Below are 12,601 nucleotides of genomic sequence, written 5' to 3' on the forward strand. Positions count from 1 at the left end.
CTCATGTGGATAGGGTGGTGAAGAAAGCTTTTGGTATGTTGGCCTTTATAAATCAGAGCATTGAGTATAGGAGTTGGGATGTAATGTTAAAATTGTACAAGGCATTGGTAAGGCCAAATTTGGAGTATTGTGCACTGTTCTGGTCACCGAACTATATGTGTAGGAAAGATGTCAACAAAATAGAGAGAGTACAGAGAAGATTTACTCGAATGTTACCTGGGTTTCAGCACCTAAGTTACAGGGAAAGGTTGAACAAGTTAGGTCTTTATTTTTTGGAGCGTAGAAGTTTGAGGAGGGACTTGATAGAGGTATTTAAAATTATGAGGGGGATAGATAGAGTTGACGTGGATAGGCTTTTTCCATTGAGAGTAGGGGAGATTCAAACAAGAGGACATGAGTTAGAGTTAAAGGGCAAAAGTTTAAGGGTAACATGAGAGGGAATTTCTTTACTCAGAGAGTGGTAGCTGTGTGGAACGAGTTTAAAGTAGAAATGGTAGAGGCAGGTTCGGTTGTGTCATTTAAAGTAAAATTGTTTCCGTGGTGTAATTATTATATGGTTATATGGTTTTTTTCATTGGAGAGAGTCCGGAGGAGGTTCACGAGGATGATTCTGGGAATGAATGGGTTAACACATGAGGAGCATTTGGCAGCCTGTACTCATTGGAATTTAGAAGAATGCATGGTTATCTAATTGAAACCTACTGAATTAGAAAGGAATTAGATAAAGTGGATGTGGAGAGGATATTTCCTCTTATGGGGGTATTTAGAACTAGAGGGCACAGCCTTAAAATTGGGGGGCAACCTTTCAGAACAGAAACATGGAGGAATTTTTTTAGTCAAAGAGTGGTGCATCTGTGGAATGCTCTGCCATAGACTGCAGTGGAGGCCAATGTCATGGGTATACTTAAAGCAGAAGTTGATAAGGTTCCTCATTAGTTGGGGCATCAAAAGATATGATGAGAGAGCGGGTGTATGGGATCCGGGATCAGCCATTATGAAACAGCTGAGCAAATTCGATAGGCTGAATGGCCTTATTCTGCTCCTATGTCTTACGGTACCACATTTCCTGTCCTATCATTGGGCACCTAGAATTCTGGAGCCAATGAAGATCAGAAAGTTCTGTCAGAGCTCCAACAAACTCATCCCTTGCCAATCACAGTGACCAGGGATATAATTCATCTCCAAACTTCATTATCTCCATCATGAATTCTTCACTATAATTCTCCATGGTGAATACAATCCTAATCTTTCCAATGCAAACTTCCTCAAATCATTATGTTAAATGACCTAACATTTATTACACATACAAAAATTTTAATCTTATAGCAAATGCATTTTCTATTATAGCACTTACCTTTTTTATTTCCCAAAGGGAGATTTGTGTTAAGAAGTGAAGCAAAGGAGCTTTGCTTGGATAATTGAGCCTTGGCAGCAAGTGCATTGTTCCAGAGGGCTTTAATGAGCATCGATGCCAAGTATAGGGTCTGTGAACAAGAGCAAAATTTGAATATTTAGTCTTCAACAGAAGATATTATAGAAATTAAATACACAAACTAAAGAACTACAAAGGTGCATCAACTCTTGACTAAACAAAAAAATAGATTCCATTTTAATGGAACATTCAAAACTGGATGCTAGGTCAATTTGGTTCAACAAAATACTCTAAACTCATAAATGGATTAAAACAAATGAATACTGTTCCCACTTTCAGCATACATTTAATTATGTTGAACGAATTAGGAAGTAAGGAATCACTAAGTTTTCTTTACAGTTTTATTAAATGCTTCACCATTATGCTATGAACTGACATGCAAATTCACATTTGCCATTCAAGTCACATTTCCAGAATGGCACAAAAATCAAATCCTTTGCTTTTATTCATCTTCTATTTTCTCATGGAAAATAATAAATCATTCAAATTATTTTCTGATAGAAAATAATAAACCTTCCAATGAACAACAAATCACTTTCACTTACTGACAATACAAAGTAGGGAAAAAACAGTTTAGAAAATTTGACCTGATAACCTGAATTCACTTTTTTTTCAAGTACAAAATGATACCTTCCAATTCATTCAGCAATAAATATGTACAATCTGTTTAATGTAAAACCCAAAAATTCAAACCTCCTTCATTTTATTTCCACACCTTGGGAGTATAAAAAGAAAAGATTATTCCACCTCACTCTGAAGTTGTTGTTCCCTCACAAAAAGATACATTTATGCTTTGGAATCTTCACACATCTGTTCTAATAGGCACGTAGGTAATTAATTCACATCCAAGAGCCAAAACAACAGGAGTTTGAGTCATTTAACAATAGACATCAAATCCATCCCCATAACAATTCCTATACGCAAAATTATTTTGATAAAATATAAATTTCAAAACATTTCATCTTATTCTGTCTTAGAAAATCACCAGTCCTTTTTTATCCTGTTTACTTCGATGACACAATCCCCTACAGCAGGCATTCTTTTTTTTAAGCAAAGAATAACTACTTCTCATGCTTTTGACTGCAAATTTCTACATTATTATTCATTTTGTAATATCCACTAATCACAATAACTTTACTACTCTAAGTTTTCAGAAGTAACATTCCTTTCTTTCATTGCCTATTCCCACACCTACATCCAAAACACCAAACATTTTACTGATGGGAAACCACTAATTACATGAAGAAAATGCATTAATATACCCACTCAGAAACAAGGCATTCAGAACAAATAGTCTACATTTAATTGCTTAGCATCACTTCCTTCCTTCAATTTATTTTCATCTAATCTTAATAACAACATTTTCTATCTCTTTTTAATCTCTTGTGCATATAAAGTTTCTCCCTAAATAAAACTAGGTTCTTGTGATACAAATCCTTCCTGTTATAGTGTGCTCCATGTTCTAACTAAACATGCAGGTAAAGAGGTTTATCTTAAATTTATTTCATATTCAAGGCTGTCTTGTATTTATGACCCTGAGTTTTAGATCTCTGGAAAAGTAACAATGCTCTCACTAAGGCTACTTCTTCAAACACATTCATGAACTGAAACCAACGCCCCATGTTAAGCCTCATCCTTTGTTCTCAAGGAGAGAACTAATCTGTATAAATCTTTTTGATAACACACTCTTACATTGTAAAAGATCTTGTTTTAATCATTTTGGAACTGTTGACTAAAGGATAAATATTAAACAGGAAACCAACAGAGCTCCACAATTCCTCAAATGGAGCTATGGGCCAATAGCAAACACACTCCCCCTCCTTTGCTGCATCAAGAGAAAGAAACGAAAGACATCAATTACTACTATATAACGTACAAGACAGAATTATACAGCTATCTTACTTGTTCTGTGTGGACACTTGGGTGAAGAGCAGAAACTAGATTAAGAAGGTGACGGAGAGGTACAGGATCCAAGTGCTTAATTAGAGAAGGGAACAAATCATGGATGTATCGACTACAGTGCTTCAACTGTGGGATAAGAAGCAGAAATAAAAACATAAGTATGACTTTAAATGTTAGTAAGTTGATATTTAATTAAACTATTTAATTTTACCTGATTAAACTATCAATGAAGGAACCAAAATGTTATTTCTGAGAGAAAAAAAATCAATATATAAAAAAAGGATAATTTTCAATTACAATGAAATATAAAGTTTCAATCTGATGATTATGTGAAGCCATCTTTCAAAATTTGGGGCAAGTTTTAAATGTCCAACATAAAATACTGTCCAAAATTTACATGAAACATTCAACCCCCTCCCCAAGAAATCAATACCACTAAACCAAACTTAACAATCAAGCCAATAATCTAAAATAAAAGTGGAAAAGTAGCTCTGAATATCTTTGTAACTTAGTTGACATAGTAAAATTAGGAACATATAAATCTATTAATATTCCTAAGATCATTTCCTCCATTGGGTTGAAAATTTATATGTATTAAATCTCAATAAAGAACCTAAACTAGGAGCAGTCTTTAGTGATGAGAAAGTCCAGACCACTCAAAGTTAACTAAGCATCTCCTTACGGAGAAATTTAAACAAATATTTAATCAAAATATGAAAATCCAAAAAGAGTAGGTCTTTAGCTTCCAGAGGTCATAAAATAGTTACTGATTCCAAGGGCACACCATGCCACTGTCTGTAAGGAGTCTGTATGTTCTCCCTGTACAACATGGGTTTCCTCTGGATGCTCCGGTTTCTTCTCACAGTCCAAAGATGTACCAGTTGGTAGGTTAACTGGTCATAGTAAATTAGGCCTGGGTTAAATCGGGGATTTCTGGACAGTACTGTTCAAAGGCCAGAAGGGCCTATTCCATGAGATAGAATAAATAGATATACCAATAAATGATTTACTAACGTATAAATTAATTTAATGTGCATACATGTGCAATGAAAAGTCTTTCCCTCAATCACAATTATCAAATTAATATCAATTTGTAATGAGCAATAATTTCAAGCAATTTCTTGTCTATTTCAAGTTATCAAGTAGTCCCATCCAATATTAATACAAGAACTATTAACTAGATGAACTGATTTCCTTCAGAATTTATAAACAGAAAATACCCACAGTCATTCCAGGCTTTGGAAAGAGTGATTACATAACGGCATTTACATTACACGTTACTTAGTAAGTATAGAGCAACAAAAATTTATTACAAATCAAATACCTGTGCTGCTGCCCAAATACAGTCTATATGTTGTGTGCTAAGTCTTCCTTCAGCAGCTAGAAAGTTCAGGATAACTTGGCATTGTTTGATGATCTGCAAGCCAATAATGAAAAGTGTGATTAAAAGAAAGCTTGTTGGTGATTTGTGGAGTGGCATACAGAGAGTCATATGGAGAGGAGGGGTGGGACAGAAAGAGGCACAGGAAGAAACAAACAACATTCTGGACAAACCTCAATGTGCAAATTTGGTCCAAAGATATGTTCAACAACATTATTATGAATTAGCCAGTCTGCGAGCTCTTTTGCAATTGACCTATGCAACAACGGAAAAGGATATACATTAACACACAGGTACACAAATATTTTATGTTCCATTTCCCAGCGTCGTAACAATTTAAAGCCATGACAATATTTTTCTTCAAACATAAGCAGTCGATTTTACAAAACAAGTTTCTAAAGAAAGTTACAACCATTACTTACGTTTCAGTATCTGACACCAAAGATTCATTATTACAGACATCATTGAATGTATGAAGTTGATTCTGTTGGAAAAAGAAAAGATGGAAAACTGATTTATTTTATATCCACTCTCACTTGATTTGTTTTGAAAAAAAACTTTTGAAAAATGGAAGATTATAGATTAGGATTGCTGAGTAAAAAGAAAATCTGCAAAATATTAAGTACAAGACATGAAGTGACCTATTAAATACTACAGCATGTCTATCCCCATTAAATCATCATCTGCTGTAAATACAAGTGAGTTCCTCTATCTCAAATGAGACAGAATGCTAGAGGAACTCACCATCTATGGAGAGGGATAAATAGTAATACACTAGCAATAAATGGCAATAGTGGACAACATAGTAATACTTATTGATGTTCAAAACAAATAAAAAAGGATCTCAATTTAGAAAAGAATGAAATTTCTGTTTCAGTGGTGCTTAAATTATTCATAAAGATACCAGAGGAAAGAGAGGAAGCAATGAATGCAAAAACAAATACAATGCTTAACCATCTTACTTTCAAACAATAAAATGGAATGCAAGTGAAAATCAAAAAATTAATTCAGAAGACCAAAGGAAATGAATTTAATCCAACTTCTCATTGGAACTAAATTATTACACGGGCAGGCTGGCGTTAAGCAATAGTTTCAAGGGAGTTTGAAGTGAATGATACTTTAACCAAAAGTATACTCTGTTGTAAAATAAGAACAGCACACTAAACCTTTGCTACAAAACTAATATAGTGAATTCTAGTTAATTGGTCCACCAGTTAATCAGGGTAACTGCTTATTCGCAACAACTTTTAATGAGCAAAAATTAATCGAGAAAATAGCTGGGAATCCCTTCATTTATTTGGGACACAATGCTGCTTAAGTGGGACAGTTGACTGTTGCCAAACAGTTTCTAACTAGCACGTACAAACAAGCTGGATGAACTCAGCAGGTTGGGCAGCATCCATTGAAATGAGCAACCAACATTTTGGGCCCAGACCCTTTGTCAGGACGAGGCCCGAAACGTTGACTGTTCGTTTCAATGAATGCTGCCCAACCTGCTGAGTTCATCCAGCTTATTTGTACATGTTGACTTGACCACAGCATCTGCAGTACTGGGTTTCTAACTAGCGTCAGCTACACAGTGCTCAGAGCAATCAGTTTTAAAACAGTGTCAAATGTGTATGTTTGCATTCAAAAAGCAGTGATCTTTGTCACTAATAGCTGGCAAGGAAGAAGCAGTAGGACAATTCAGAGCTCTTTTGCTCACTGTGGTTTCGCACATTCAGGCTGAGAGATGCCAAAAACGGCTGGGAGTGAAAAATGAAATGATTTTGCTACTTCACTAAGTTAAGAACTAGCTAGCATTTCAAGATATCAACAATCATCTTGAATGTTACAATAAAAATGAAGATCTGAAGGATGCAGTTGTTGAAAGCACTGAATGAAAGCAATCATGATCTGCACCAGGCAGCTGTGCTAATCTTGCTCATTTACAGTCCATCAAAAGTATATGGTCGTGTGTTAGTTGTCTGTCATATCGGTCGATGACAGTGAAACTTGCGTGGGAGAGATTTTAAAGTGGAAAGGCCATTGCATTGGGACAGTTTAACTCCCTCGACCTCTAAAGTCCGGGTCCAGTGGACAAACTGAAAACTTCTTTGGTTGCGGTGGATAACCATGGTTTTACATGAAGCAATTGCAAAGCTATTGCAAAATCGTCTTTTTGGCCATTGGATCTCACTGATCTCATCTGTCCCTATTTCAGTGGGGTACAAAGCACGCCAGCTACCCTCACCTGGTTTAGCCCATCTACTGAAGCAGTGTTCCATGATGTGACCGCTGTGGCATCTAAACAGCTCCTTAGAGCCACAGGTGAGAGCCGAGTGTCCACTGGAACCAAAAGTGAACAAGCTGGCCCAGATTGGACACAAGATTTCCCTTCACCAGAGGTGCTACCCCTTCCTAGATACCCCATACATGGCAGCACATGTCAGATGATTTGCTCCATCAATAAGTATCAGAAACTAATACAGTTTCATAGTACTGTGGTAACATTTGTAATGCTCTAATTTGTTCTGTATTTCATTTAAATATAGCATTTGTTACTTAGTTAAATGGTAGCTTTGTCTTTTTTTTATATAGGTTTTTAATTATTTCCATGAAACTTAGGCGAATTGGGGCAGCTGCTTAACTGAGCCAAAACATACTTGCCCTAATATGTCCCAATTTACTGGAATCCACAGTATATCTGCTTAGCTTGTAAATTAGTTTTAAATTAAGCTGTAAGTACATGTTCCACAATAAAATTCCTAATGAACATCAAAGTGGAACAGAAAAATCTTATTTACATTCTGGCTTTAAAAAGTTGTTTAATTATATTAAATACCTACATATGTGGATTTTGCCAAGAAATGTGGTAGATTTTTCTACATTCAAAAACAACTTGTATGTCTTCTGATGTTCACAATTCCACTAAATTGAAACTTTCTAACCTGGCATTTAAACGTTAACTTTCAATATATGAAGTAATGAGTTAAATAATACTCAATCTTAACATCCATGGCGATCTTCTCATTCATCCATAAGAGAACAAGTGCATGAAATATAGGGGCAGGGGACAATACACTACTTGGAAAATCATTAAAAAAAAGAGAGATGAGGAGCAAATTATGCCAGATCACTAAAAGAAATAAAGCCACAAAGAAACATGAGACCATCTCAAAAGAATTGGAAAAGGAGAGAAGCTATGTTAAATCTGAATACAACCTTGATAGGAGTACAATGGTGTAATATTCACTGCTGTGGACACCACATTCTAAAAACAATTCAATAAACTTGGAAGGAAGCATGAAAGGACCATGATGAAGTACACAAACAGAAGATATTTATGAAATGGTACTTGCACAAAAAAAAATCTAACATCAGAAATGGAGTTTAGTTTAACTCAAATGAGAGCATGGGAGGAGTGAGAAAATGGTAGATTCTGCCAAATGGTGAAAGTATGCGAAGCCAGAGGAATTAGTGCTTAGAGCCCTGCTGGTTACAATTTATATCACTGTTTTGGATCTCCTGACCAAGATTAATACATTAACCTTTGCTGCTAATAACCAAGCTGGGTGCCACTGTTGGATATGAAGAGGATGTTAAACTTTCATGGAGATATAGACAAGACAGGTAAATGAATAAAGACAATATAGGTAGAAAATCTTGTGGAAAAATGGAAGGACATCCAATAAGATTTTTTAAAATAGCAATGCAGATTTCTTTTAAGACGACAACAGATTGAAAAATGTTGACAACTAATAGATCCACAGATCGTTGCATACAATTAAGTTAACACACAGGTACAGCTAGTGACCCAGAGGGAAACTTTATTCTGCCCTTTATTGCAAGAGAATTTAAGTCCAAAGTTAAAGATGTTTGGTGCAGTTACATGAAGTCTTGTTGAGACATCACGGAAATTGAGTACAGGTGGCTCCTGTTTTTCAGACGTTCGCTTTATGACACCTCGCTGTTACGAAAGACCTACATTAGTTACCTGTTTTCGCTAACAGGTGTTTTCACTGTTACGAAAAAAGGCAGCGATTGACAATGCTGCAATGATTGCACAAAAGTATGACTTCAATTTTAAAAGGGTACGTAGCTTTAGGGCATATTTGCATGATGGTTTGAGTGCTTACAAAGAACTGTATGATAGAAAAATGCACAAGGCTAGGCATATCAAACATACTGTCATTTTTCAAGACTTCCACATCAGCCACAGCAGATGACGAACCTTGACCTTCAACATTGAGACAGGCAGACATAAAAGGTGGTGTCCTGCCTGCCCTGATGGAAACAGATGACAATGAGATGACACCCCAGTCTCCTCTATCTCCCACCACCCCAACCTCCGACGACTCAGCCTAACACACCATCGTCAGTGTGCTCGCTGTCTTCCCGATTCTGGTAAGTGATACTACACTGTACATACATTATTTCTACTTTATATAGGCTGTGTATTTTTATGTGTTATTTGGTATGATTTGACAGCTTCATAGCTCAAAGGTTACTGTAGAAGGTGCTTCTGCCGACAGCGCGTGCGCCAAGTGTTTCTGCCAAGAGCGCTTGCGCCGAGTGTTTTTGCCGCAAGTGCTGCCAAGAATGCTTGCGTGAGATTTTCGCTACGCTAGACAGTGCTGCTATGATTGCAGAGAAGTATTTCTACCTTATATAGGCTGTGTATTTGTCATATCATTCCTGCTTTTACTATATGTTACTGTTATTTTAGGTTTTATGTGTTATTTGGCATGATTTGGTAGGTTATTTTCTGGGTCTGCGAATGCTCACGATTTTTCCCATATAAATAAGTGGCAATTCCTTCTTCAGTTTACGACATTCCAACTTACAAACCGTTTCATAGGAACGCTCTACCTTCGGATAGCGGGGAAAACCTGTACATGCTTAATCACTCTGCTGAAGGAAGGATAATGCTTACAAAGACCATTATGAAGGAACACCAGGTTGATTCCAGAGAAGTTAGATGTCCTATAGAGGAGACATGAAACAACCTGGGCCCATATTCAATTTAGATTTGAGAAGGACAAGAGGAGGCAAGCTCAAGGTATTACAGAAATTTGCTAGCATAGATCCGGAATCCATAATTCCTTTTGTTGTGGTGTCTGAACCCAGATTCAGCTGCACAGTAAGGAGCTGGCCATTCAGGACAGAGACCAGATGATACATCTTTAGCTAAATATTTACCAAATATAGTTTGGAGGCTCAGTCACAAAGTATATTTAAGAAGGAAATCAACTGCTTTTTCAGATATTTAAAGAATTAATTAGTATGGGGTCAATGTAGGGATGTACTAATGGCTTTTCCAGGGTACAGCAACATAGCAGAAACTGGAAGGATTGGCAGCTCAATAGTCTAGAATAAATATGCTACAGGTGGGACAGAGGGATAGGTAAATGAGGGGGTGTATCTTTTTGATAAGGGAGGGCAAATGCAGTATGACATTCTTTAGTGATTGTTCAGGGTATAAAGTAGAAACAAGAGGAAGAGGGTGTGGTGGAGCTCTATTATAGACTCAGCCCCCCCCCCCCCCACCCTCCCAAACAGCCAACAGGAACTTGAGGTGCAAGTGTGTAGTACAATTGCTTATAGTTGTAAGAATTATAGGGATGTATTAGTGGAAAATTCTGAATTCCCCAGTACTGATTGAGCCACCTAGAGTGTTAAGAGCCTGGATGGGTGGAAATACTGAAATGTGTCCAGGAGAGGATAAATAAGTAGAGGGCCCTTCTCAGGCTAGAGGAGTAATCCAGGACCTCCTTGTAGAACACAAGGTAGGCAGGTAACTGAAGTCAGGGAATACTATGCCACCACTAACCATAATTCTATTAGTTTTCAGATAGTGATGGAAAAGGATAGGATAGATCCACTGGTTATGGTATTAAACTATGATTAGGGTTAAGGTGATTTCAGCAAGCTGCAATCATCGCGAGACGCTGTACAATGGTGAGACAACCCAAGGAAAAAAGAGCTCGGGTTTTTCAGAATTTTTTGGTGGGCTGTCATCATAACTATCAGTTAGGCATTCAGTGGGAGCTAAACAAAAAGAAGCAAGGTGTAAACAAAGTGGCCATTCTTGGAGAGGGCTACTGTTAAAAGAGTGGTCAGGCTTTGGTTCAACAGGCTTAGGTGAGAACAGGCACAGACTAGAACTTAAGCTTGAGAAGTTAGAGGTATATTCAAATGTAGACAGGATGGTAGTTGAGGCAGTGGAATGCTCCCCCTTTGAGGTGTGGGATTTCAGGGTACATGACAGTCTCTCTGATACTACATCTGTAGGAAGTGCATCCAATGCATCCAACTGCAGCTCCTGATCAACAAGGTCTAGGAACTGGAGGTGGAGCTGGAAGTACTCATGATCATCCAAGAGGCTGAAACCTCATAGATGAGACTTATATCCAGGTGGCCACACTTAGAGTATAAGCTTCAGATGGGAGATTGGTGACCAACAGGTGATGTGATGAAGTAAGCAGTTCCCCTAGAGCCATACCCCTCAGCAAAAAGTACACCCCTTTGTTTACTTATTTTGGGGGTGGGGGGAATCTATCAGCACACAGCAGCAGCAGCCAGGCCAGTGGAACTATGGCTAGCTCTAAGGCTCAGCAGGGAAGACTCAAGTCAAGTGGAGCAAAAGTAATAGGAAATCCAATATTTAGCAGCAATGGACAGGATATTCAGTGATTGCAAAAGATGTCAAGATGGCGTTTAGCCTCCCAGGTGCTCGAGTTCAGGATGCCTCAGAGCAACCACAGAAGAATCTCAAGAGAGAGGGTGAGCAGCTAGACAGAGGTCATGGTGCATATTGGCACCAATGACATAAATAGAAAGGGGGAAAGAGGTCCTGTGCAGTGATTGTAAGGAGTGAGGGAAGAGACTGAAGAGAAGGGCCTCCAAGGTAGTCATCTCTGGATTACTCCCATTACCATATGCTAGTCAGGGCAGGAATAGGATGATAGTGCAGATGAATGAGTAGCCAAGGAAGTGGTGCACAGGGCAGGGTTACAGATTTCTGGATCATTGATATGACCTGTACAAAAAGGATAGGTTACACCTGAACCTGAGGGGGACCACTATCGTTTCAGGCATGTTTGCTAGAGCTGTTGGGAAGGGTTTAAACGAATTCGGCAGGGGAGGAGAGGGAATCAAAGCCATCACACTGCGGATGGGGCAGTTGGTATACAAGTCGATACAATGTGTACAGAGACTGAGTAAAGCAGATCATAGGGCAAAACTGCAGACAGTGAAATGAATTGAAGCATAACATGAGGGCAAAATCAAAAAGGATGATGAATACAGGACTGAAGGTGTGATATTTGAATGCACTAATTATAATACGAAATAAAGTAGATGAACTTGCAGCGCAGGTTAGAGATGGGCAGGAATGAGGTTGTGGGTATCACTGAGTCCTGGATGAAAGAAGATCATAATTGGGAGATTAACAGCCAAGGAGGAGGGGTGGTTCTGTTGGTAAAAAAATACCAAATCCTTAGGAAGAAGTGACATTGGATTGGAAGATGCAGAGTCCTAGTGGATAGAGTTAATAACCTGTGACAGTTATATAGAGCCTCCGAACAGAAGGCAAATAGTGGGATATAAATTATAATGGGAGAAAAGCCATGTAATAACAGCAATGATGCAGGATTTCTCTATACAAGTAGATTCAGAAAATCGGGTTGTTGATAGATCCCAAGGAGAGGGAATTAGTACAATACCTATAAGATAGCTTTTAAGAGCAGACTATGGTTGAGCCTACTATGAGAAAGGGAACTTAGGAATGGGTGTTTAATAATGAAACAGATTTAAATTGGGAGCTTGAGTTAAAGAAACCCTTAGGAGGCAGTGATGATAATATGATAGAATTCACATAGCAGTTTGATAAAGTCAGATGTATC

At 37.8% G+C, this 12,601-nt stretch overlaps 1 protein-coding gene across 7 annotated transcripts in view; it reads right to left on the reverse strand.

The window, feature by feature from the left end:
• usp34 (ubiquitin specific peptidase 34) overlaps positions 1-12,601 on the reverse strand; it is a 319,734-nt gene that overhangs the window by 232,225 nt on the left and 74,908 nt on the right. For all 7 annotated transcript variants that reach the window (XM_059986017.1, XM_059986013.1, XM_059986016.1 and 4 more), the window contains exons 8-12: positions 5,138-5,199; positions 4,889-4,970; positions 4,659-4,751; positions 3,335-3,460; positions 1,355-1,484 (exon numbers count right to left, since the gene is read on the reverse strand). In XM_059986017.1, the coding sequence (XP_059842000.1) occupies positions 1,355-1,484; positions 3,335-3,460; positions 4,659-4,751; positions 4,889-4,970; positions 5,138-5,199 (493 nt within the window). The remainder of the gene's footprint in view (positions 1-1,354; positions 1,485-3,334; positions 3,461-4,658; positions 4,752-4,888; positions 4,971-5,137; positions 5,200-12,601) is intronic.

The sequence above is a fragment of the Hypanus sabinus genome, chromosome 12 (genome assembly GCF_030144855.1).
Source record: "Hypanus sabinus isolate sHypSab1 chromosome 12, sHypSab1.hap1, whole genome shotgun sequence".
NCBI classification, from domain to species: domain Eukaryota; kingdom Metazoa; phylum Chordata; class Chondrichthyes; order Myliobatiformes; family Dasyatidae; genus Hypanus; species Hypanus sabinus.